General features: G+C 43.0%; 1 protein-coding gene and 1 long non-coding RNA gene across 8 annotated transcripts in view; one reads left to right on the top strand and one right to left on the bottom strand.

Moving 5' to 3' along the window:
• LOC141420731 (uncharacterized) overlaps nt 1–19,710 on the bottom strand; it is a 73,723-nt gene extending 54,013 nt beyond the window's left edge. For all 4 annotated transcript variants that reach the window (XR_012445285.1, XR_012445286.1, XR_012445284.1 and 1 more), the window contains exon 1: nt 19,567–19,710. This is a non-coding gene — a long non-coding RNA (uncharacterized lncRNA). The remainder of the gene's footprint in view (nt 1–19,566) is intronic.
• Inhba (inhibin subunit beta A) lies at nt 4,778–24,687 on the top strand. 4 transcript variants are annotated; one of them, XM_074065362.1, is made up of 4 exons: nt 4,779–4,991; nt 8,397–8,578; nt 13,248–13,751; nt 23,055–24,687. In XM_074065362.1, the coding sequence occupies exons 3-4, from the start codon at nt 13,364–13,366 to the stop codon at nt 23,939–23,941; spliced, it is 1,275 nt and encodes a 424-aa protein (XP_073921463.1). In that variant the 5' UTR covers nt 4,779–4,991; nt 8,397–8,578; nt 13,248–13,363; the 3' UTR covers nt 23,942–24,687. The 4 variants fall into 4 exon arrangements, with proteins under 4 accessions (XP_073921465.1, XP_073921463.1, XP_020008364.1 ...); XM_074065364.1 differs by lacking the exon at nt 8,397–8,578 and having other exon boundaries at nt 4,778–4,991; XM_020152775.2 differs by lacking the exons at nt 4,779–4,991; nt 8,397–8,578 and adding an exon at nt 8,595–10,712.
• Nucleotides 24,688–24,856: the final 169 nt, after the last annotated feature.

The following is a 24,856-nucleotide window of genomic DNA, read 5'->3' as shown; positions in this document are numbered from 1 at the left end:
TAAATGGTTAATGTGCACACCAAAAGCTAAAGACTTTTAAATCAATAATTTACTCACATATTTAAGAAAATTTTAGAAACAAACAAAAACATTTATCAAGAATGCAATAGAAGAAAATGTTCTTGAGATGAAGAAGTATCACTCCATTTCTGGAAGGAAATAAATCATAATTTTGTTTGTGTTTTGTTTTGGGGATAGTTGAATTCTAGGAAGGGCCCTGCCTTTCTTTTTTCCTTCCCTTCCTCAGTCTGCTCTCTCTCTTCCTTTTTCTTCCCTCCCTCCAGCTTCTATGTCTTCCTTCCTTTCTTTTTGTCCTCATAATGTTGAGATTTTAAAAATGAACATTTTAAAATTTTGATTATTTTTATAATCAAAAAAATCTATTTTAGTTAAAAACAAGTACTGTTTAATGATATATTATCATTAAATGACAAACTTTGAGTACCCAGAGGTAGAGAAACCTAGGATTATTTAAAACAGTTATAAATCCCTAGAGAACTGTATTTTAATCAAGGTACTTATTGGGTATGTTCTTGAGTCACATACATAAGAAGACCATAGATATGATGAAGCTAGAGTTAAAAGAACAACACAGAAGTTGAGAGAGGATAGGAATGGATTGGGATAGAAAACAGATCTACAACATAAAATACAGGACTTACACGTGCATGCATGCAGTCATTGATAAAATGGCATTCCCAAAGGCAAATTCATAAATTTATAAATGGTACAGATTCAGCCTTTGACAAAATTTTTTAATTTCTTGTTCTGTATGCCAAAATATATTCCAGACATTTTGGATTAGAGAATGAAATGTCAAAAAATATTTAGAAGAAAGCATAGATGACTATCAATCCGATTTCCTGATGGAGAAACCTCAGCATCCATAAAGATTCCTAGATTAGCCTATATAAAAATATAAAGCCTTTTATGTCTGAAACACTGTAAACAAAACTAGAAGGCAATGAACTAGTGAGGGAAAATTACTATAATAGGTAGCAGACAAGGGGTTATGGGTTCTCATTTACTAAAAATGAGAATTCTTTAAATAGCTCATTCTCATTTGTGATAAAATATATTTACATACGTTTGTAACGAAAGGAATACTATTAAAATATGAAAATGCATGACATGAACAATGACTCAAAAGAAAGTTTTAAGGGTCAGGGATGTAGCTCAAGTGGTAGAGGGCCTGCTTAGCAAGCAGAAGGCCCTGAGTTCAAACCCCAGTACTAAAAAAACAAATTGTACAAATGGGCAGTAAAATGATTAATCTTATCTAAAAATTTCTAAATCCAAATTAAAACAAAGTGTACTCTAAATTTGGCCTGAAAGGAGGAGGAGGACCTATGATATTATCCAGGCTATCATGCCCTTATGCTATTAGCTGGAATGTAAATTGGTAAAAACTTCTAGGAGGGCAATTTGGTAATATACATATGAAGATCTTAAATATGTTCATATTTTTAGATCCAATAACTCATCCTCTAGGAGTTTATCTTAAGGGAGCACTAAGAGATGCACTTGAAACTTGAATGATAGCTGCAGTGCTATTTGTCATTGCAGAATTTTGGAAATAGCTTCAATGTTCAATAACAGTTCACTGGTTTAAAAATAAAGACTCCCATTTGATAGTTTACTCCTCCATCATTAATGTTTTAAAAAATAATTTGACATTGGAAATACTCAACATACAATGATAGTTGAAATACACCAATTTACAGAATCATAGTTTAATTGCAATTTTGTTTTACACATACACCATCTGGGAAGGATGGTCACATGTGATTTACATTTTTGTACTTACAAGTACATTCCATATTTTAAATAAAGAATGTGTGTTACTTTTAAAATTAGGATGGATGTCATTTGAAAGTAGTGATGTGAGGATAGGGAGAGAAGGCATTCCTCCTTGATGCCTCTTTAAAGGTTTCCTTCTATACAAATACGCCAGAAGAGGGCGCTGCTGCTTCTTCCCATTGGTGTAATAGCACAATCACCTGGTAAGTCTGGAATGTTCCACAAAGCAGTAGGATTCACTTTCCCCAGTGGTCATATTTCTTTTCTGGGTCTCTCAGAAATGTTCATAAGAGAGGGATGTATAGTTTTAAGTGGCCCTGTGAGAGCTTCCTCTAGTCACAGTATTAACAAACACTGTGTGTTAATGATTTGTGTGTGATGAACCCTTTGTCCTGGTTCCACGGTGGCTGCTGGAATTCAGGAGAATCCCTTTGCCAGGAGGCGACTGAAACAAAATATGAATTGACCTAGTGACTTTGGCTTAGTAGCCACAGAAGTGGCCACTTTCACTACTACAACCTAAATGGCTGACTCAGGCATCAACCAACTACCTGAGCCCTCCTTTTCTTCTTCATAAATTTGTGCTTTTCTTCATGACACCAGTTAGGGGGCAGCAGATAGCTTGGCATTCTTTGTTGTTTAAAGGAAGCTTCCAATCTGGAGATCCTAAAATTGCTATGTATTATGATTTTATTTACCATGTAACATGGTCTGGCAGCTCTTTCCTGTACCAGCTGATGATTCTGGAAGCCAAACCCAACACCTAGTAAACTGCATATAATTCAATACTGAGCAAAGATGGACCTAAGTAATAATGTATTCCACGTAATTACTGTATTCTGAACTAGCCAAGGCAGTTTCATCATTATCTAAATATTACAGAGCCCCAGCCTTCTCTTTAGGGTTATCATTGTGGCTCTCATGCACGTCTAAATAAGCTTTATTTTGACTCCTTAAAATACCCTCAGGATTGGACTGCAAATAAAGAGATGAGTGAAGACATCTATAAAATGGTTTCTGCCAGGGCCCCACGATGCTAGTTTCAGAGTTTCAAGTACAGACTGGACTGTGGTGAAAACATTTGTTTTTCCTGGTGCAAAGAGCAGTATGGATAAATATAGGCATGGAGTAACCTGAAGGTTTTGTCTGTTCAGAAAGAAACGACAGGGGCGTGATATGGAGCTCTTGAGAATCTTTGAGCCAATATCCTCTTCTAGTTTTACTCATATGCCTCTTTTAATTTCAGAAGTTCTTCATTCATTGGATAAATAGTAATAGGTGGAACTCTGGATCACAAAGAGGTAAACAAACCTGTTATTTTCAAGCTAATGGCAGAGCTGAGTGTGCGGTTGGGTTTTCCCTGTACCAATCTACTCTGATGGCTGATCACAAAATCTTGGTATATGTTCCTAATATTCTGTAGAATGGGGAACTGAAGGTTCAGTTCAGCCAGCAAAGCCTTTTTAAGAAGACAAATAATACCAGTGAGCAATATTCACTATGAACCAGTCACGTTCTATGTGCCTTACATGTCTTGATCCACTCTTTCTCTCACAACAAGACTAGCTGTGAAGGAGAAGCATTACTATCAGCATTTATAAATCAAGGGAACTGAGCTCCTGATAACATCCATCATTTTCCCAGCAACCTCTAGTTTGATTGTGGTGAATTTTGAGTTTGAACCCAGGCAGTCCAGCTATAAGAACCACGCTATTAGACACAAACTTATACTCCATCTCAAAATGGAGTTTTCACATCTCAGAACCCAGGTGTTCAGAGCCTGAGCAAGACACCATGAGGCCAAGCACTGCTGCACCCATCGGGATCATCACGATAGCTGTCTTCTCCAACTGGATGCCAGCACCAGATCAGAGTCAACTGAGAGTCATTCGTGATGCTCTCGTTCTAGAAACTGCCTCCATCTCAAGTGCAGGAGGAAGCTGTTCTGAGGAGGACGTTCCTTCCTGGAACAAGAACCCTTAGAGAGATTTAGCCCTTACATACCTCCATCTGAAAAGCTAAGCTTTTCTCTGCGAGTCTGAATTGCAGGTTAGGGATGATTGCTCAGAGGGGGAAAGTGTGAAATGGTAATCACTTTCATATGACACTTGAGAAATGTTATAATAAAGCTGAGTAAATTGGAGCATGAGTTAGCCAGTCCTTTGCCTAATGATGTCACCCACTTTGTGCTTCCTCCAGCCTATGATTAATAAAAGGGGGTTATTACAGTAACTCACTCCTAGTGGGCAGCAGTGACGTCAGCAGCAGCTGAGCAAACTGACTACATTTAGTCGTGCGTGTGTATGTGGGCATTTTTTTTCCTGTGACTAACATGAAGCTAACAGCATCTAATAAAACAAAAGCTCCTTGAAAGTTGGAGAACTTATTGGGTGAACTCTTTTCTGCAGGGAGCACCATTTTAATTATTCTCGTTTGGAGTTGGCCAAAATGACATTATTGGCTTTCTGCCCCTGTTTCATTAAATGATCCCAAATTAACCCCTGGCCTTTGGGAGAGAGGTTTTCTGGAGTGTTTTCCCCTTCTAGTATAATGGTTCTTCCTTCGTTCATCATTCTATCCCATCTTTCCAGAGAAACTCAGTAAGTCTTATGACAAGGGACTGTGGCCATAAGTTATTTTTTTTTGAAAGTTTAAGACTGGTTGTAGAATTCAGTGATTCCAGTTAAACTCCACCAGTATATTGTACTTTGCTTTTCCAGGCTGAGTAAGATTGACAGAAGTCCTGCCTGCAATTTCACCTTTGCAAACTTGACCTTCCTAAAATTAGAGTGAGGCACCTGGAAATATTTACTAACCTGCTGCCAGGGTGTGCTGTCAGAGTGTGTACTCGAGTTCATAGTACCTATGGACAGCAGTACTGGGTCCTGAGACCTGGATGTGACTGGGAGCTGCTCCCACAGAGGGGCAGAACCTTTGGACTCTTTCTATCAGGACACGAGGGAGGCAGCAATTCACTGTTTAAAAAAATGCACACAGGACTGCCTCCGGCTTTCCTATTGGCTTTTGCCCTCTGCAGCTATGATTTGGGAACAGGTCGAGGGGGTATCTGTGGATAAGCAAAACTGGATTAGAATCAAGGTTTCTGCTCTCTTATCAGTCCACTGGAAACTATACACTAAGCCTCTGTGTCCTCATCAGCAACATGGAACTTACTACTCGAGGGGATACAGGTGAGGAAAGTGATTGTGACACTGTCTTATATGTTCCTTTGGGAATATTGTTCAGTAATCTTCTAGGGGAACAGGAAGATCAATTGCTGTAGCAGATGTTCCCTGACTGGGTTAGGAATGAGTTACGACAAACAATTTAGAAATATGTTGGTCAGGATGAACTTTGAGGGGGCATATTTATTCGGTTTGGGTTAGTGTGTTGTTTTTTGTTTTTGTTTTTTTTTGTTTTTTGGGTTTTTTTTGTCAATGTATGGTTATCTATAGAGGTTTAAGTGATTACTGAGTTTTTTACATGGACTAAATGGTTACTTTTTGGGAAGAGATCCAGGCATTTCTGAATCATTTGGAAGTTGATTGAGGCCTTTGGTTCCAAAATGACCATTTACCTGAGGGGACTGTGATTCATATCTTGAAGGAGATGACATGGCGTCGGAGTGTCTAAGACATTCCCCTGGTGGCTCTGTTCATCTTAAAATGACCTCTGACCTACCTTCTCCTTTCCGGATGACCTAGGTCACTCGGGGCTAAGCGATGAACCGGGAAAGTTGGTTTTCATTTCACATGTAAGCTATTTTTATCCAGTTTATTATTATAGTATTTTCCCTGATGTGGGATCCTTCACAGTAATTTCCCTAGTCCTCCCAGGAGAGCAATACCTGGAGGGGCACAGCCGGCTTGCCTTTCACAGCCTTACTACTTCCTTGGGAAAAGGAAGTTTGGAGGATGAAGGCTGCTTGGAACAGCATTAGGATTTAGCAGAGAACTCTGCTTTATCTCTTTGGATATTGATTGTCATTCCCCTAAGGTATGAAACAAATAAAATCACGCTATATCACATTTTTTGTTCTTGTTGTTAGGGGAAAGACATGGTAATCTCATATTCGTGAATTTTACTTCAGGGAATTCTCTCTTTATGGATTTATCTGATACTGAATTGCTAAAATTAAGAACCCAATTCTTCATTTATTTACTCTTTCACCTGAGTCTGTTGCCTCCGAACAACTTGGATGTGCACTAGCTCATCAACTTTTGTTGCTGGTCACCAAAATTCTGCATTTAGTTAAAACCAAAAGCCAGCAGGAAATGCACTGGGACCATACTAGAAAGTTGATTGGAACAAAAATGTTGCCTGCAAGGAACTGTGATATCTGTAGCCTGGCATGGTGCTCTGGTAAGCTATGTGTGAGGAAGCAGGGACACTGGAATCATCAATATTTTGCATAACTGTAATAATTTTAGATATTACAACTTGGGTTTTCAAGCCCTCTTGGAACATAGATGGGAAGGAAATTGGGTGAAACTGTAAAATTATAACTCTAACTCAGGATTTCTCAACAGCAGAACAGTGGGTATTTAAGCTAGATAATTTCTCTGTTGTGGGGACTGTCCTGTGCATTGTAGGATTTTTAGCAGCGTTTATTTACTAGATGCTAATAGCACCTCCCTCCCATTGCAACAAACCCAAATGCCTTCAACAATTGTCATATGGTCCCTGGGGAGCAGGGATAGGGAGAACCTGAAGTTGAGGACCACTGCTCTGGAATGAAGGAAAACAGTTTACTCATTGGTGATTGTTCTTCTTCTCCTCTTCCTCCTTCTCTTCTCTGTCTTCTTTTTCTTTCCCTATTTGTTTTAGTTCTAGCTGGGTTCCCTGATCAGAGTCTAGCACTTCAATAATCTGAAAACAGGCACTCTATAAAATGGACCACGAGGCTTTGGGGGATATTCTGGTGGTTCTAAGAAAAATGTGAAGCTTAGGAACCATCAAGTTTGGGGTTAATTATTTCTGACCTTGCTGTTTTCAATGAATTTCAGAGGGATTTGAACATTTCCTTCTCCCCCTCTGTTTTGAACTATTAAATCACTGATTTTTACCTGAAAGCCAGACAGCCTCTAAGTTTGTGATTTGGGTCCATCCTTACCCCAAATCTTTCTGCCTCATATTTGGCCCAAGCTATGTGTAGGCTGTGTCTGTCCAAAAAACAGAAGGGTCTACCGATCGCATATTCGACTTCAACCATTTGATGAGACCCTTAGTCACCAACTCCCTCAACTAACTGCAGCAAATACCATCCTGGATCCTGCCCACGTTTTCTGGATTCTGAGCTGCCTCTTGAGGGAGTCACCACCACTCTCCAACAAGGCCAGGCTTTCCTGCCCGAGAGCCCAGAATAACACTCAGCTGCTGAGAACACCTCTTGAGTCCTTTTGATTTCTCTCCACAGTCACGTTTCATGTTCAGTTTCCCAGACTGGGTGAAACAGAAATCAGGCTTCTTTGGAAACAGATTTTTTTCATCAGAGGAACTAAAAACACCCTGACTCTTCAGCAGCCTTGTCCGTCCTCTGAACCCCCAGCCTGTGTCATTTAGCTGAATCAGAGGACAACTTCCCTGTCACCTGCTTGGGCTGTGCACGTCTCCTGGCTTGTGTTTTGTGACTGAATCACAGTGATCCGTGAGCAGCAGCTAAAATAACAGAGCTGTGAAAGTGCCCCCCCTTCTCCAGGCCTGTCTCCTTGTTCCAGGAGACCAATTAATAGCCTGGATGAAAGCCGAAGGACATACGGTTTGCTTGAGAAGAAAAGTGAACATTCTTGCTTTCTGATCTATGCCAACTTTATATGGGGACAGATGCTGCCCAGGGTAAACACCACTATGGGATAGGGTTAGCTGTGCCCCTAAGGTACAGTGTCACCATAAGCCACAGGCCAGCACCCGATCGCCATTCTCTTCTCCATTTGCACAATTGAGCTCTTATCCTCAAACGAACTTTGTTTTTGACCAGCTCACTAATTGTGATTGAAAACACCAGCTCCCCATCAATGCACAAGCATTGGAGATAGCAGCAGCAAGACAGGCCCTAATTGCTCCATTTACATAAAAGTAGAAACATACAACTTCTAAATATAAATCTTTGGCACATCGTTCCTTTTGCAATTACAGTAAAAGAAGGTACCAATTTCCCCTCCCGGCTCCTTGCTCCTCGCAGCAAGCTGCTCCACCGGTTCGCTAGTGGCGGCTCCTCCAGGCGAGCACAGAGAGCCATGCAAATGCTCCAGTGTGTAGTTTGCGAGCTTTGTGAAGTCGCCAGAAAATCAGACCGCCTCCGCTAGGTGAAAGCGCGGTGCAGGGCCACTCTGCTACTGCACTAGCTGGTGGGACCGACTCCACACTCAGAAAGGGGACAGGGTGCGGGTGCGGTGCGGGTGCGCTCCTCGACTCGCCAGTGTCCGCCGGGGAGCCCGCGGGCCCCACTGCAGGTCCCCCCGCCCCACACCCCCACGCTCCCTGACATTTGCTGGGGTTCCAAGTCCCTGGCCACTGAAAGCTGGGTTTAGAGACTGTCAGCTGCACTCACTGAACAGTGATTTTTTTTTTCCTTTTCCCCTCCCTGAATTCTTTAGCTGCCAAAAGGGGGGAAAAATCAAGAGCTGCTCTTAAAAGAAGTTGCCCTTGCTGGTGCTCAGGGTAAAAATAGAGGCGGCCGCTCGGAACGGCTTGGCCCTGACTCCAGGCATCCCGGGAGCTGGGCTGGAGCAGCGCGTTCCGGCGTGATCACGGGAGCTGCCAGCAGGTGTTGCTCAAGGTACAGTAGCAGGGCCGAGGACCGGACCGCCCGCAGGGCCTGGGTGCGGGGACGCTCCGGGGAGGGGGCAGGAAGCGAAAGAGAAACCGAGCCGACCAGCTCACGCCCTGGGCCCTGCAGTCCACCAGGGAAAAACCTAATTCCCAGTCCAGAATATTCCACAGGAGCTATATGTTTTAACCTGCCTGCTTCCTCTAGCACCCCCACCTTGATTTCCATTCAGGTTCAGCTCTGAGGAAGGGGAGCCAGGTAGAGAATTCCACCATAGATGGGCACTTCTATGGCATCAGATGACCAACGTGGTCTCAGAGTCACAAGTGTGGGGTGGCCCCTTGAGTCAGGGTGCTGCACATGTGTGTGACACAGATGTTTAAAAAAAAAAAAGCAAAACAAAACACCAGGCTGTTCAGAAATAACATCACATGTTCTTTTCTGAGCACCGAGTTTGACCCTGCATTTTAGTCAAATGGATCTATTTTATAGATGGGAACACTGAGGGCTGAGTTTACACGCTGAGGAAACTGTGGAACTGGGGTTTTGTACTTTGGGGGACATGGTGGTACTTTCAAGGTTCATTGCCTGAGGCAGGTGACTAAGTTTAGATGCCCCAATAAAGAAGTTCCTTTCCTATAAGGGATTTGAGTTCATCAGATTCCAAACAGAGGGGGCAGGTTGGAGTTCACCATCACTGATCCTATTTTTGTGTTTGCCACTCAGATTCCCTCTTCCTCTACAACCAAATGACTTTATTCCTTGCTTCATTTCTGCATATGCAGTTCTTAGAATACTCCTCTCCCTCCTCCCCCCCCACATACTGTAGCACCCACACTTTGTCTGTATCTAGCCAAGAAAGACCCTCTCACACAGACAACTTCTGCTGTCCTAAAGGAACCTGCTTTAACCACACATCAGGAGGCCAGAGCCTCTATATTTTGCTTGTGGGCACAGTGAAAAGTTTATTTTATGCATGTTAAATCCTGCATACAAAACAACATATCTGGTCATATGGCTTTCATTAGCTCCCAATTTTGCACATTTTATCCAACTTGTCATGAGAAACCAGCTTGTGCTTCAGCTATACTCCTTCAAACAGTCCTTTCTATGATGCTTCTCTGATGACTGCTGCCTGCTGGGTTATTTCCTAAACTTGCCAGTGTCCCCCCTCCCCCCAAAACTCCAAACCTAACTTCACCCCTATTTCAAGGAATAATCACTTCTATTCACTGATCTCATATTATATTTGTAATAATTTAGAAACTGAAGGATTTGAAATTCTGGTAAAAGAGGTGGTGCTTTCTTTCTTCTTTTTTTTTTTTTTTTAGTTTGGTTTGGTTGTTTGCTTTTTGTTTTGTTTTGTTTTATTTTGCAAGTTAGCATGGGATTCTAAAGACCTGGGAAGGATACTTATGACATACTTGCAGAGAAGGACCATTTCCCAAGTTCTTGGTGATAAATGATTTATGAAGCAGGCATTCAATTTCAAGATGTAAAATAATAGTGTGAGTCAGAGAAGGATAGTCCATCCTTGTATGGGTATATATTTTTTCCTCAATGAAATAGCTTAACTTTTTCCAAAAAAAAATAATAATAATAAAAATAAAATTAGAATCTCTATAAAGAACACTATGAATGTTCTTTCCTGTAAGAAAAAATAAAATACTTTGTAAATAGAAGCAAGTTCATGAAGTAACAGATGTTTTATGTAAAGACATACAACTGAACCGAATATAACAAGACGTGTGTATGAGTAGTAAGAATTGGAAGCTGGACACTCTTTGAGCTGTTGTCTGTTTGATTCCAATATTTTTGTAAAAGGTGGACTAGTCACAGCCAGAGGTTTCACTGGCTCACTGTATCACCCAGTAGTGTCTCAGAAGCCAAGAGGGATTTCCATTAGATAATGAATTATGAAATGTCTCACACTGGAAAAACTAGTCATCCACTGATGTCATGCTGATTCTAACCAATCCCGAACAAAGCCTCAGCCCTCCTCTTTTGAGAGGTACCAATGTGTGAGTGTACAAATAAGTAGTACAGTATAAAACTTCACAGTGCCAATATCATGAAGAGGAACTCAGACAGCTCCTACCACATGATACAAGAGCCGGCTGGGGAAAGAAAAGGGACCAGAAAGGTAATGCTTTTTAATTCTTACTTCTGAGCTCTTTGCACATTCAAAGTCAGAATGGCTAGGAGGACTTTTTCAACTTATTGGCACTTCTATAGGCATTGTGATTTGTATTTTTTTTCCTATTATTCAGGCAGGTTAATACTGTTTTTAATAGTCTCGGAGCATACAAATAGATTATGTGTTTATACAACCCACTCAGCACATATATACAAGTACATATGCCAAAGAAAAAGCTATTTTTAAGAGTTACATTTGCAAACAGTAAATTCAGGGAACACACACATAGTGACATGCAGGGAGAATCCAAATATTGATAAGTTTCACTTATCCAAATGCTAGTATTAGGACTCCTGAGTTGTTTAGAATCATTAAACTTTTGGTTCTATTTCAGACTGTCTTGTAAAACTTAACTAGACTACAAAATGATTTTGGGTTCTGTGTTGGTGTCTCTAAATAGGTAGATGATGTTATGTATTATAGTACAAAGATGTTTTATTAAACCATTATAATGCAAATACCCCCACTTTCCTCATCCTTTCCCCAGTCCCTACTTTTAAAATATGAGACTTTTAGGTAATGTGGACTAAATTTTATCATTAATAGCAGAATATTTGATTTCCCGGAGCTGAACCCCACACCCCAAAGGTGTTGGAGGGCTTATAAAAGAGAAACTCTTACAAATAGTTGTTTCTGAAAGGGGACAGTGTATGCAATTCAGAAAAGCATCACTACCTGTGCAGACTGTCATTTTCACTTAGTGCCACAGCTTTCCCTCCTTCTTCCCCTTGTACTCAGATCTTATGCTTATAGTAATGATACTTATTAACTCCTTCCATCCAGACTGCATTGCTAGACTAGAATGCTCTGAACACACTAGATGTCAGATATAAGCTGACTGTATCTACAGAAACCAAGAGGGCTTATGTGTGGGAAAGAAACCAAGAGGGAAGGCAAGCTTTAACAGATGGACCCCTTAAAGATACTTCTGCAAGATAAAAGCAATAAGACAGAAAAATGAAAAAAGGGGGGGTGAAGAATTTTTTTTAAAGCCTCAGAAAGGCATTGTTTAAAAATGCACATTTTTCTTGTTCTGTGAACACTAAAATCCATGATGATTTCCTCTATGCTGTTCCTTTCTGGGGGAAAAAGAAACAGTCAAGCAGCTTGTCAATGAATGCATTGGTCAGGACCCGGTAGGGGACAAGCTGAAAAAACTATCATATGACAGAGAAAAATGATTTGCCACTATATTTCAGATTCTTTTCTCCTAGGGCCAGTTATTCAAGTCATAGCACATGTGGGGAAGGCCAAATGAATTTTATATTTTATCTGCGAGATCGGGGCAAGGGGTGGCAGGTTACAGTTTGAGAATGTGTGTGTCCAGGGCAGAAAGGGGCAGCGCAAGAGGAGAAAGGAGAGCACTTCCTGTGACTGAGACTGGCAGAATGCTGCCTGTCCTGTGGATCTTTCAGCACCCTGCAGCATTGCCAGTGGGGAGAAGGAGAGTGTGTTATATGTTCCCAAACAAAAGTTCCTTTGCGCTTCCCTAGGATGCCTGCCTGCATGGGCAACCCTGAACATTTAAATTTGAATGAATGGATGGGTTGGGGTGGGGGGTGGGAATCTCTGGATTCCATCCGGTAGAACAATCAGCTGGCCCAAGCAGCAACTCTGCCTTGGCCCCTCCCCTGACCTCTGCTACCTGTCAGGGCAGCGCACCTCCCCCAGCCCACCTCACCTCCCCCAGCCCACCTCACCACCAGGTGGGCGCTTAGTCCTTGGTTGTGGCTACTGCGGTTAGGTGCAGTGGAGGGGCCGTTGGGGTAGACTTCTCAACCACATCAGCTCTGGGGACTGAGATAGTGTTTGGTTTGTCTATTTCTACCCCCCACCCCCACCACAAAAGGAAGAAGGGGAAGCAAGAGAACTGACTGAGAGAGGAAAAAAAAGAAAAAAGAAAGAAAGAAACTCCCAAACCAGAAGTGAACAAAATTAGGAGAATTTATTGTAGAAGGGAACGTAGAACCCCCGAGAACGGTGATATTTCAAGAGAGGTGTGTGTGAGGGAGCAACGAGCAGAAGGAAGGCAGCCTGTCAGAAAACGGGCTGTCCCTCCCTCCCTAATCACAGCCTTTACTCACAGACAAACTCCCTCCCTCTCCATTCACTCACTCACTTAGGGCCAATCCGTTCTCTCTCTCTCTCTCTCTCTCTCTCTCTCTCTCTCTCTCTCTCTCTCTCTCTCCCTCTCCCTCTCCCTCTTTCCCTCTTCCTTTCCCCCCTTTCCCTCTCTCTTCTTTCCCCCTCTCTCTTTCCCTGTCTCTCTCCCTCCCATCCTCTCTCTGTCTCTGTCTCCCCCCACCCTGTCTCTCCCTCCCTCCCTCCCTCCCTCTCTCCCTCCCTCCCTCCTTCCTTCTCTTTTACTCGGAGACAGTCAGAACTCTCCTCCCTGACAGCCACAAACCTACAGCACTGACTGCATTCAGAGAGGGAACCTGCAAACAAAACTTCACAGAAAACTTTTTGCTCTTGTTCCAGAGAATTTGCTGAAGAGGAGGAAGGAAAAAAAAAAAAAAAACCCAAACCCCTGTGCGTGAGTGGGGAGGAAAAGCAGGGCCTTTAAGAAGGCAATCACAACAACTTTTGCTGCCAGGATGCCCTTGCTTTGGCTCAGAGGATTTCTGTTGGCAAGTTGCTGGATTATAGTGAGGAGTTCCCCCACCCCAGGATCCGAGGGGCACAGTGCAGCCCCCGACTGTCCGTCCTGTGCGCTGGCCACCCTCCCAAAGGATGTACCCAACACTCAGCCAGAGATGGTAGAGGCCGTTAAGAAGCACATTTTAAACATGCTGCACTTGAAGAAGAGACCCGATGTCACCCAGCCAGTGCCCAAGGCGGCACTTCTGAACGCGATCAAAAAGCTTCATGTGGGCAAAGTGGGGGAGAACGGGTATGTGGAGATAGAGGATGACATTGGCAGGAGGGCAGAAATGAATGAACTTATGGAGCAGACCTCGGAGATCATCACGTTTGCGGAATCAGGTTGGTGCTGGCATTGGTGGCCGGGAGGGGGGGGCAGGGGCAGTAAAATATGTTTCTTTGACAGTCCTAGGAGGAACTTCTTTTCCCTCCAGCTGGAAACTGCCTGGGAAGGTTATTAGTTATTAGGTGATGGTGGCGGATGGAGGGGAGGTAGAGGAGGGGAGAGGACTCCACAGAAATGGAATTCTGCTGGGTGAGCTCTGCCTGGAGCTGACTAGCTTCCACTTGCTAAACTCAGCCTGTCACACAGGGAACAGCTCTTGGGCCAATCTTGAGCTGGAGGCAGTCTGCGAGGGGCTCCCTTGCCCTGCCTGTGAAACCAGATCTGAGCAGCCAGATGAAAGCCAGGGCATTTTTGGGTGCTTGGGGAGCACAAGCAGCTTCAGGACCTTATCCAAAGTTTTTATTGGGGGTGGGGTGAGAGTGCCCTGGCATTGGGTTGAATGGCACAGATGAAGTCACTGTCTTAAAACAAACCTTCCCCTTTAAAAGTCTCATCTGGGGCCACATCAGAGACAGACACAGGGCACATTTGTTAGGGACAGTCATTTTTACCTTTAGCAACTCAGTCAAACCTCGCACAGCCAACAGGGCAGTTAACATTGAACCAGCAGTCACTTTCAAAACACTGACTTTTACTTTCTGAATTAAAAAAAAAAAAAAGCAAAGAGAGCCCCTCCCTCCCCCCAAACCTACTTTTGTTCTTTGTGAAGTTACTAAGACCTCTCTGCCAAGGAATGCAACCTTGACAAAGTGCTTTTAGATACTATGTTGAACTTTCACTCAATCTTTAAGAGGAAGAATTTTAATAAATAGATTCTAATTGTTGGCTCAGGACCACACCAACCTGTTGCTGAATACAAAATACCTATTAGAAGTATGACCCACAGACTTGGAGCCAGTCTGTTTCTCTAGTTAGGGGACCCAGAACTTGCTGTGTGCCTATAAGCCCACGCAGGCTGGGCACACAGATGTGTTAATACTGTGCTTACTTTCATGGTAATGCCAGGCTAAAGAATCAGATCCTTTGCCAGATCCCTTTGAAAGGAATGGCATTGTTTTGTTTGGTAGAGCATATGGCCAGTAAAGTATGTGCAGGAACTCCCAGCATTTTGTTTAAAAGTTTGCCACAGCAGTATAAACAATTAAGGCAACACAGAATTTCCAATCCTGAAAACCTGTTGACTCAGATGTTATGTTTTCAAGAAAGCCATGCAAGACCTGGGCATCCTTTGGGGGAAGGGGGAAACAGATAGCCTGCTGGCTTGGTAGCTGCCCCTGTGGGAGAACCCCTGATGCCCCTTACTGGACAGGTTAGCTCTCTCAGCAGCCTCTTCAGCTTAGGGTCCTACTTTCTTTTCTGAGAGCGTTTTCTTGATGAAGTTCCCTCCCTCCAACATAATCATTATAACTTTATCTTCTGAAGCTTATTGAGGGGAAAAAGTCAAGTTGGACTTTTCAAGTTGCCACCAGATTTTCCTCAAACTTTCATGGTGGAAAGGTAGGAAAGAAAACTTACGATGTTAGGTCATGCCTATGGAATGGATTCTATAGGGCGGTTCCATATGGTTCAGAGGGCGGCTTCTGTCCTGCTTATATATTCTTAAGTACCAGCCCCCACCTATCATGGCCACAATAGCAGCTCCTAGTCAATGGGCTCTAACCACACCATGTAACTAAGTATACCTCTATGCCCTTGACCACTTCTCAATGCACAAGGGATGCTGGCAATATGTCCTTCCTTCTGACTTACTGGACTTGTATAGAAAATCATTCTCTTGGCATTTGGAGACTTGGCAGTGAAAGAATTGGGCCATTTACATTCTTTCTTACTTATGGCTTTCATTTCAGTGCCAGTCATTTTCTTAGTTATATGGGATCTTGTTATTTTTCACTTCTTTGGTGTTTACTTGGAGAGAAAATGAGTTATTTTTTAAAAAGGCAATTCATTGGACTTCACATTGACTAAGCTTTATAATGGAAACTCCTCCTGGTTGAGTGTACATCTTGACTTTTGGTTTATTACAATTGCTTATTTTTCTCATCTGAGAAGTTGCACATAGCAACTTCAAATTGATTTAATATCATTTCATAAATTTAATGACTGCTGTACGGACAATCTTGTCTCCACATAGGGTGCAATGAAAAGCATTTTGTTGCTAATTTTGTCTACTCAGGAAGCATATTTATTCTGTGAATAATTGTAGTGACTACATGAAAATGAATAGCAAAGTTCTGTCTTGTTGCTTTTGGAATAATTCAACTTTAATAACATTCCTACTATGTGCAACATCAAGGTTCTTGGAGATTAGTACAGAGTGTGCATTTTCCCCTTATAACTATTTGCACAGCATTGATATAGTCAGTTAGTGTCACCCTAAGCATAATAGATGTGGCCTCAAGATTCCTCAGTTTAGGGAATGCTTGCTTAAGTTTGGCCTTTTCTCTCCTTGATTATTGAATAAATCCAACAAAGTCATGGCCATAGCGGTAGTAGAATACAAAAACTAAAGTGATATGAACTCTTTTAAGTCAATCGTCCCATGGTGCTCAAATAGAAAGCACCCTAACTTTGTGAAGCTGATGTGAGTTGTTATTGGCTAAGCAGCGGGGAAATAATTCTAAGTCTCACTGATATTTATTCCAGCAAATAAAAAAATGATTTTTTATTTCCAGATATCACCCAAGATTGCTCCCCAAGGTTAGTGTGTTCTTTGCATGGCTTGCCACAAATCCTCAATGTTTATCAGAAGTCCCTCTTCAAAGAAAATGTAGTAGGGAGGAGTAAAGTCAAGCCAAACACTACTTTAATTGTCAGTGAAACGAAAATTGTAAGCCTTCTTGTGTATCTTTTTTATCTTTTCTTGATTTTCAATGGTAGCTAGTCAGTCACTGTACAATACCAATATACTATTGAGTTTGCATTGCTGTCAAGTCTAGGTCCTGAGTCTCATAATTAACTTAGCAATTGATAGCGCTTCCTATAGAAAAGATAGAGAAAGAAAGACAAATGATGCACCAAGAAATGGATAATGCTCCCCTAGAGCCTACATGTTGAAAGCTGCACATAAATCTCCCTTTTTGGAAGATACCAGGTATAAAAGATTTGAGTTAGAAAAGCACAACCTCCCCAAACAGGTATCTAAGAGGACTTGCCCTGATGACTAGGTCCCCCACCCTAAGAAAGGCCACATCAATGAGGTTTCATGTTCCATTCCCCACCCAATTCTGAACTTCCCTGTGAATTAACTTCACTGAACCCCTGAACCTTTTAGAGGGTTACACACTTTCTTCTCGAAAGAATAGGAAAAGACTGGCCACAAGAGGGCGCATCCCAAAGACGTTTGCTCCTTATCAGTTAATCTGGGAAAGGGAATTGTGCCTACTGAAAGCCCCAGTCTGTAGTACCCTAATCTTGGTGATTATCAGTTATCTCCTGCTCCCCTCATCCTCCTGAAAAGTTAGTATTTTATGGTATGGAAGAAACATGACTACCTGTAATACATTAAATGAGACAGAAGGCAAGGAAATGGGGGTGCTGGTGATACATGCGAACATTCCAGAGCTGTATGGAAGGCAGACGAGTGATAAATTTCAAAAGCAAACAAAGCAGAGCATGGAGAAATGTGACCATGAATCATCAGCAATACTGATTTGCTCACGAGTCTCTCCCTAATACGGTCGCCTGAGCTTTATAAAAACATTTGCCATCTCTCTTCATTCTGTTGTGTAGTTTGTCTGCCTTATCAATGCTTTTCACCAGCGACAAAATGACAAGTGACTTCAAACAGGGAGAAAAAGGGCTATTTATTTAACTCCTGGTAGGATGTGGAGTTGAGCTGCAAGGACGTGTTCATTTCTGAACTGAGGCTGTGGAGAGAAATGGTGGGGGGTGAGGTGGAAAGAGATTCCCAGTGGGTGTTGGCCCATGCAGTAGGTGGGTGTACTGAAGAGGGGGTAAGTGAGATGTCAGGATAGAAATGCAGTTTTCACATTTGTAGAACTGGAGTTATACCTTCCCAGGCACTTTTCATGAAAAAACATACTTGTCCTGGCCCCTCTTCTGCTGAAAAATACCTGAGCTATACTCCAGAATTCTTTATACTTGACTGGCTCCTAGGTCCAAAATCAAAAGTGTAATTGTTCTTAGGAACTTTGGGAGAAGTCTGTAAAAGACTCTAGGTTGAATCTTGAGAATTTTTTTGTAGTTTTTTTTAAAGGAACTTAAGGCTCCTTTCTCCCTAAATATTTAACCTTGTTTTTCATCACCATTTAAATGGAAGAGGCCTGGATGATGAATGTTTGTAGCTGAATATTTACAGTTCCATAATGGATCCCAAGGAGAGGTATTAAGGCTAAAAAGTTTATCAAGAGAATTCACACAACAAATCCTATAGCCCTGTTACAGCAGGCAAAGCAGTGTACTGTGGGCCAGAGGAGGAATAACCTTTAAAACCTCACTTGCTGCCTTCTGTAGAAAGCACTGGAAGCAGTCCAAACGCAAAGCTGGTGCTTCAGAGAACACACACACTGTAAGTGGCAGCGTGTAGACTACTGCCACTGGCTCTACCATATCTAGGCACAGGGAAACCTTGATGGTGAGTGGAAAATTAAAGTAACAGACGTGTTTTACAGCAAGGCTTTGCTCCCCCAGTGGAAGGTTTACATGCACTCTATAAACAGCAAGGCTTTCCACATTAACATTACAGACATAATTATTACCTATACGTTAAAGTGCAACACGCTTTAGGCAGGACCCTGGTGAGGAAAAGCAAACCAACCCAAACCAAAACACTGCATGTGTCTGTTGCTTATTTCACTGGAAATTTTCATACGCATACAAATCTGAAATGCTGGACTTTTACATGAGTAGTGTTTGCAGATGTAGGGGAAGGGAGCAACAGGGGCTTGGCTGCTTAAATCTTGGCATGGCTTCATAATTGAGGTATCAAAAAAAAAAATCTGAAAGCAAAGGAGAATACGCTGCAAATACCTTTCCTTCAAGCTTACACAGTCTGTCCAGCCCTCCCACCAGGCAACATTGCAGAGGTATTCCCCATAAGGTACAACATTTACCCTCCCCATTTTCTTCCTGCACCATTTTTCTTTCCCTTTGGTATGTGTCCACGAAGCTCATAGGGGTTTAAGCGATGAGATATTCTCACCCACACGCGTGGGACTATCTTAGTGAATTACTCAGGCAGAGCAGGCTGTGATCCAAGCCTTGCTCACAAGCCTTGGGAAGGAAAAAATAGCAGGGGATGAAAAGAGTATTATCAGAGAGTAGGTAATAAAAGGTTAGCAAAGCAACCAGTTAGCTAGGACACAGGGTAGGAACCCCATGCACACCTGTACAAACTATTATCTATTATCCTACCTGCTCATGCAACATTATGGGAAGCCTTCCATTTCAGGATTTTATAGCACCAGATATGTAAGTCAAACTTGACACTGATTAGAAATTGATCCTAAACATCTCAGCTTTAGGCAAACTTCTATTTTTCAAATCATTCTGCGTAGAGATTTGCAGCTTGGGGCATCCTGACAGCATCTCTGCCGTGTAGCAATCTCTCTAAGGTAATATCGAGATAAAGGGAATAGAATAAACTGACTGGTTATTATTATACCTTCCCTCCCTAGGAAATTTGAGGGTTTTAATATATTTCTGAAACCAACAGCCCTGATAACCGGTCACTCCATGTCAGCTTCCAGCCGTCTCCTTCTCCCCACCCCGTTCTGCAATGAAAGCTAATGTAAAAGGAAAACAAATGCACTGTTTAATAAGTCAGAACACAATAGAACTTGTAAAAGGTACCTGCACATGAGGTAGGCATTAGGAAGACTTGAATCTCTCGCTTCCCCCTGTCCTCCTGAGCATTATGGCAACAGCACTTTCATGAAATTGGATCTCAGTTTTATTTTTTTCCCTGATAAAATATCATGCAATATACAAATAGCAGTTCCAGAAATGGACACCAGGAGAAGGAGGCGACAGGCATGTCAATTAGTAGGGGGAAAATCCAAATGTCAGAAATATGGGGGAGAGAGAAAGCACGCAGGCAGTGGATGCAAGTACAGAGGACCGAGTCTTACTGTTCGGATCATTAAACTGGTGCATAAATCAGCGCCTGTGCCTCCCTGCAAACACATGCTATGCCATGCAGTTAATTATCAGCCAGGCCAGCATGAAAGTCATTTTATGATGACTCTCTGATCCTAATATAACAGCACCTGACAGATTGAGCCCCCTCTAATGAGTACTCTCTTTGTACAATCCTCTCTCAGGAACACTAAATCATTTGCTTCCAAGTACAGCTGTCTGTGAAGAAGGGGTGGGGCTAGCTTATGCAGTACAAACCTGCTCCTGTGACATGAAGGGTGGTCAGTCCTTCGAGCTGTGTGACAGAACACAGGGCCTCAGCCTTGCTGGCCCCTACACAAGGCTATCACTTGTTCCAGGTGGCCAGTTTACCCTCAGTTTTCCTTCACCCTAAAGCGTCTGTGTCCGGTTCTGACTCTGGATTTTATTCATGTCTAGGTGTAGGGCAGCCTGGCCATTCAGTCACCTCACCCTCACCACCTGTTAGATGTGAGTGAGTACAGAACAGAGCCTGGGGTCATGCATTACCTGAAACCCAGTGAGCCTTCCCATCCCAGGCACTAGTCAGTCAGGTGCTCTTTTCTAGAAAAGCAAAACACAACACTGTGCCTTCTGGCTTCTCTAATTTAGCAACTACTATCTTGCTATCTGGAGAACGACACCCTGTGCCATTTAGTATTTCAGAAGCTGTCCTGCCTAGAGACAGAAGGTAACACAGCACGTAGCTTGTTAACATTCTCCACGGGCAGGTCGGGCAGGGCAGGGCGGGGTCAGGCTTAGGTGCCCACACTGGGAGGGAACACTGCACATTCCTCCAGGCCAGTTGTAGAAGCTGGGGACTCCTCCTTCAACCTTTCTCTCTGCCCTCAATCCTCTGGACTCTCCTGCTTTAAAATCTGCAGATTGTTATCATAGATTGAATGATTAAGTTCTGCTGCAGTCTTTCCCTTTCTTAAAAAAAACGAACAGCAAAAAACCCACCCATTCTTAGCAAAGGGGAACATAGAATTCACTTTTCAAAAAAAAAAATCATCATGCTTTCTAAAATAAGACATCTTTCCTCTCTCTCTCTGCTCCCTGCTCTGGTGTTCTATCGAATCATAAACTTCTCTTTGATTATTCATTTAAACTCCTCCCAGAGACATGAGGTCGGAGTCAGAGGAACTCCTGGCCACCAGCACCATCACTGTGGCAGATTACAGAAAGATGCTGAGAGCCTTTTGTGCCCATGTGCAGCCCTCCTTGGCCCTTGCCTTTGTGAATTTACCACTCTCATGATCACAGTGTACAGAGTGTGTTAAATTAAGAACAGAATCGACAGTGCGCCATGCACAGAAAAGCCTGCCTTCTGCTGCAGAGAACTTGAAACTGTGCCTAAAATTTATAGTACCGTAAACATCTCAGGGCCTTGAGTGATAAGTATGGCTGGATTTCCGTTAGCTATAGAAATCCAGGCAGGGAGATCCTCCTGGGGAGTTGGACTTTTAAGAGGAACTTCTTGAAGATTGTTCCCAGATTTATATGAGGGATCCATGTACAGCCATCACTTGTAACTAGGCACAAGGTCAGGTGAAAGAGGATGTGCTTCTGTATAATTCCAAGTACTAACCATGGAGGGGGTGGGGAAAATACTTGAGTAATCAAAGAATTCTAGTCTGGACACCTGCTTCTTATAGTACATGATGCTGCATAATAAGTATCCAGGTGTTTATGGACAGGCAGGGAAATAGATGGCTTTCTAATTTTAGAGTTAGGTACAACTGAGGTGTTGCTGAATCCACCTTCCCCAAGGAAGCAGGGATTTTCCTTTCAGGAGCAGTTGCTATTTAAAGGGACAGGGATTCAGACATAGGAGGTGGCTCTCTTAATTGAATATAACTCAATGCTAAGGCTACCTGCATTTGTAAATTAGTAATCTAGTAACTGCCTATTCTGCTAAACACTGCCCTATGGAAATAAAGGAGATAGTTAAGACCTCAGATCTCAGGCATCTTAAACTAGACTGGCAGGGGGTTGGTGGCAGAGGAGACAGGGAAGGAAGGCTTCTAGAGGAAGTGTAATCTGTTGCTAAGGTCAGCCACTACTAAGGGTGAAGTGTTGGGAATGGGACAGGAGCCTTCAGGGCAGCAAGAACAGCAGGTGTCTGCCTGCAGGTGAGAGGCAGCATGTGATTCTCAAGCCTTTAAGGGAATACCTTGTACCTGGACAATAGAGAACACAGGACTGCATGAGAGCTGGAGTTGAAGTCAGGCAAAGGCTGGGGCAGAGCTCATGGACCTGGGGAGTTTCTGTGAGAGCAAAAGACAATCAGGATAGGGCTTAGAAGAGGGGCTGGCATGACCAGATCCCTCTTTGGGGAAGATTCCTTTAACTGCTTAATGGAGAAATGGTTGGCGGTTTCTAAATTACTAATTTACAAATGGAGGTAGCCCGATTCAATGCTGCAAAGGCCATATATTGAGAAGTCTGATGTACTGTCCAGAAAAGAGGTGACACAGGAGTGAGGCAGAGTGGTGACTGGGAAGAGGAGGCTAGCTCAGAGAGTGCTGTCCATGCTGACCCACACAGCGAGTCAAGGGAGAGGGTGTTTGCCTCAGTGTGTGAGAATCTTTTCAGAAGTCGCTGGAGCTTACATAGTGTTTTCACTTGTGTCATCCCATTTGATTCTTCTCAACTTGTGAGATAACAGGTCAGATGTCATTCTATCATTCCCATTTTATAGACGATAAAACTGAGATTAAGCAATCATTCAACGGACACACACCCCAGGCTCTCTTCATTGTAGAGTGAGGGTTGGCAAACTTTTTTCTATAAAAGGCCAGTGAGTAAATATCTTAGGCTCTCTGGTGCAGTCTCTGTCATTACTACTCAACTCTGAATTGTAGTACAAATGTGGCTGTGGGCCACAAACAAACAAATGAGAAAGCTGTATTCCAATGGAACTTTATTTACAGGTGCTAAGTTTAAATTTCTGATAAATTTAGCATGTAACAAATTACTGTTTTTCTTCAACCATTTAAAAATGTAAAAATCATTCTGAATTTGATGGCCCTAGTGAATCAGATTTGACCCATGTCATTTGCTGACCACTGTTTGAGATGATGAACAACAAAACATTCTTGCTTGCCTGGAATTCATTAGAAGATGCAAACTCTGGAATTAACCTTGTTCCTGTTTTCTCTTCTGCTGTGTTTTATCTTCAGGCACAGCCAGGAAGACACTGCACTTTGAGATTTCCAAGGAAGGCAGTGACCTGTCAGTGGTGGAGCGTGCAGAAGTCTGGCTCTTCCTGAAAGTCCCCAAGGCCAACAGAACCCGGACCAAAGTCACCATCCGCCTCTTTCAGCAGCAGAAGCACCCTCAGGGCAGCTTGGACATGGGAGACGAGGCCGAGGAAGTGGGCTTAAAGGGGGAGAGGAGTGAACTGTTGCTTTCGGAGAAGGTGGTGGATGCTCGGAAGAGCACGTGGCACATCTTTCCTGTCTCCAGCAGCATCCAGCGATTGTTGGACCAGGGCAAGAGCTCCCTGGACGTGCGGATTGCCTGTGAGCAATGCCAGGAGAGCGGTGCCAGCCTGGTACTCCTGGGCAAGAAGAAGAAGAAAGAAGAGGAGGGGGACGGGAAGAAGAAGGATGGAGGCGACGGAGGGGCGGATGAAGAGAAGGAGCAGTCGCACAGACCTTTCCTCATGTTGCAGGCCCGGCAGTCTGAAGACCACCCTCACCGCAGGCGTCGGCGGGGCTTGGAATGTGATGGCAAGGTCAACATCTGCTGTAAGAAACAGTTCTTTGTCAGTTTCAAGGACATTGGCTGGAATGACTGGATCATCGCTCCTTCTGGCTATCATGCCAACTATTGCGAGGGTGAGTGCCCGAGCCATATAGCAGGCACATCGGGGTCCTCGCTCTCCTTTCATTCGACCGTCATCAACCACTACCGTATGCGGGGCCACAGCCCCTTCGCCAACCTCAAATCGTGCTGCGTGCCCACCAAGCTGAGACCCATGTCCATGCTGTACTACGATGATGGGCAGAACATCATCAAAAAGGACATTCAAAACATGATCGTGGAGGAGTGTGGGTGCTCCTAGAGCCCCACAGCCGCCCAGGGGAAGGGAACTAGAGGTGTCCAGAGAAGACAATGACAAAATGAAGAAAATTTTTTAAGGTTTCTGAATTAGATAAGCAGAAAAACATAGAAATTAAAAACACAAAAAACAAAAACTAAACTAAAAAAACAAAACCTGATGAAACAGATGAAGGAAGATGTGGAAAAAAAAAATCCTTAGCCAGGGCTCAGAAATGAAGCAGTGAAGGAGACAGGGATTGGGCGGGAAAGGGAGAATGGTGTACCCTTCATTTCTTCCGAAATCAAACTGATGACATCAGTTGTTTAAGTGGGGTATTGTCCTCTCCCCTCCGCCTGCAGTTCTCTTGCGAGCCTCAAAGTCTACTTGTCTTGTCTAGTCTGCAATAGACTAGCACAACCCAAATAATGTCTAGAAAGCCATGAGTTTGAAAGGGCCAGTCCCACCCAGTTACCCAGGTCATAAGTATGTCTGTGTGACACTATTTCTGTGTATATCAGCAGACACACACACACACACACACACACACACATACATACACCACACACACACATCACACACAAATGCATACAGGTAAAAGAACAACAGTGTGCAGGTGGTCACACTTTCTTTTTCTGCACCACTTTTGCAACAAAACAAAAACCAACATCAAAAAATTGAGAGCAAGAATGGAAAGAGTGAAAGATCAAGGAAAAAAGAATACCAAGTTACATTTCGTTAAGGTGCTTATGATCTTAGAACTATGCAACCTAATAGGTTTGAAACTGTTTACCTGAGAGAGAACAAAAAGAGAGACTTTTTTGTATTGGAAGTAACCTGATTAATTTTTATTTTCTTCAAGGAGAGATACTTGAAAGGAATATGTTTGTCCATCTGTTGGATCCAAACATTTCTATATTTTGTAAATGTTGTTTTTTT

The sequence above is a fragment of the Castor canadensis genome, chromosome 2, assembly GCF_047511655.1.
Source record: "Castor canadensis chromosome 2, mCasCan1.hap1v2, whole genome shotgun sequence".
NCBI classification, from domain to species: Eukaryota; Metazoa; Chordata; class Mammalia; order Rodentia; family Castoridae; genus Castor; species Castor canadensis.
Note: the sequence above shows the minus strand (reverse complement) of the source record. Positions and strands in the feature narration are given on the sequence as shown.

Coding starts and splice junctions, on each gene's coding strand:
- Inhba (XM_074065364.1), top strand. CDS start 13,364: ATGCCCTTGCTTTGGCTCAGAGGATTTCTGTTGGCAAGTTGCTGGATT. Junction 13,752..23,054: donor CATCACGTTTGCGGAATCAG/GTTGGTGCTGGC, acceptor TTTTATCTTCAG/GCACAGCCAGGAAGACACTG.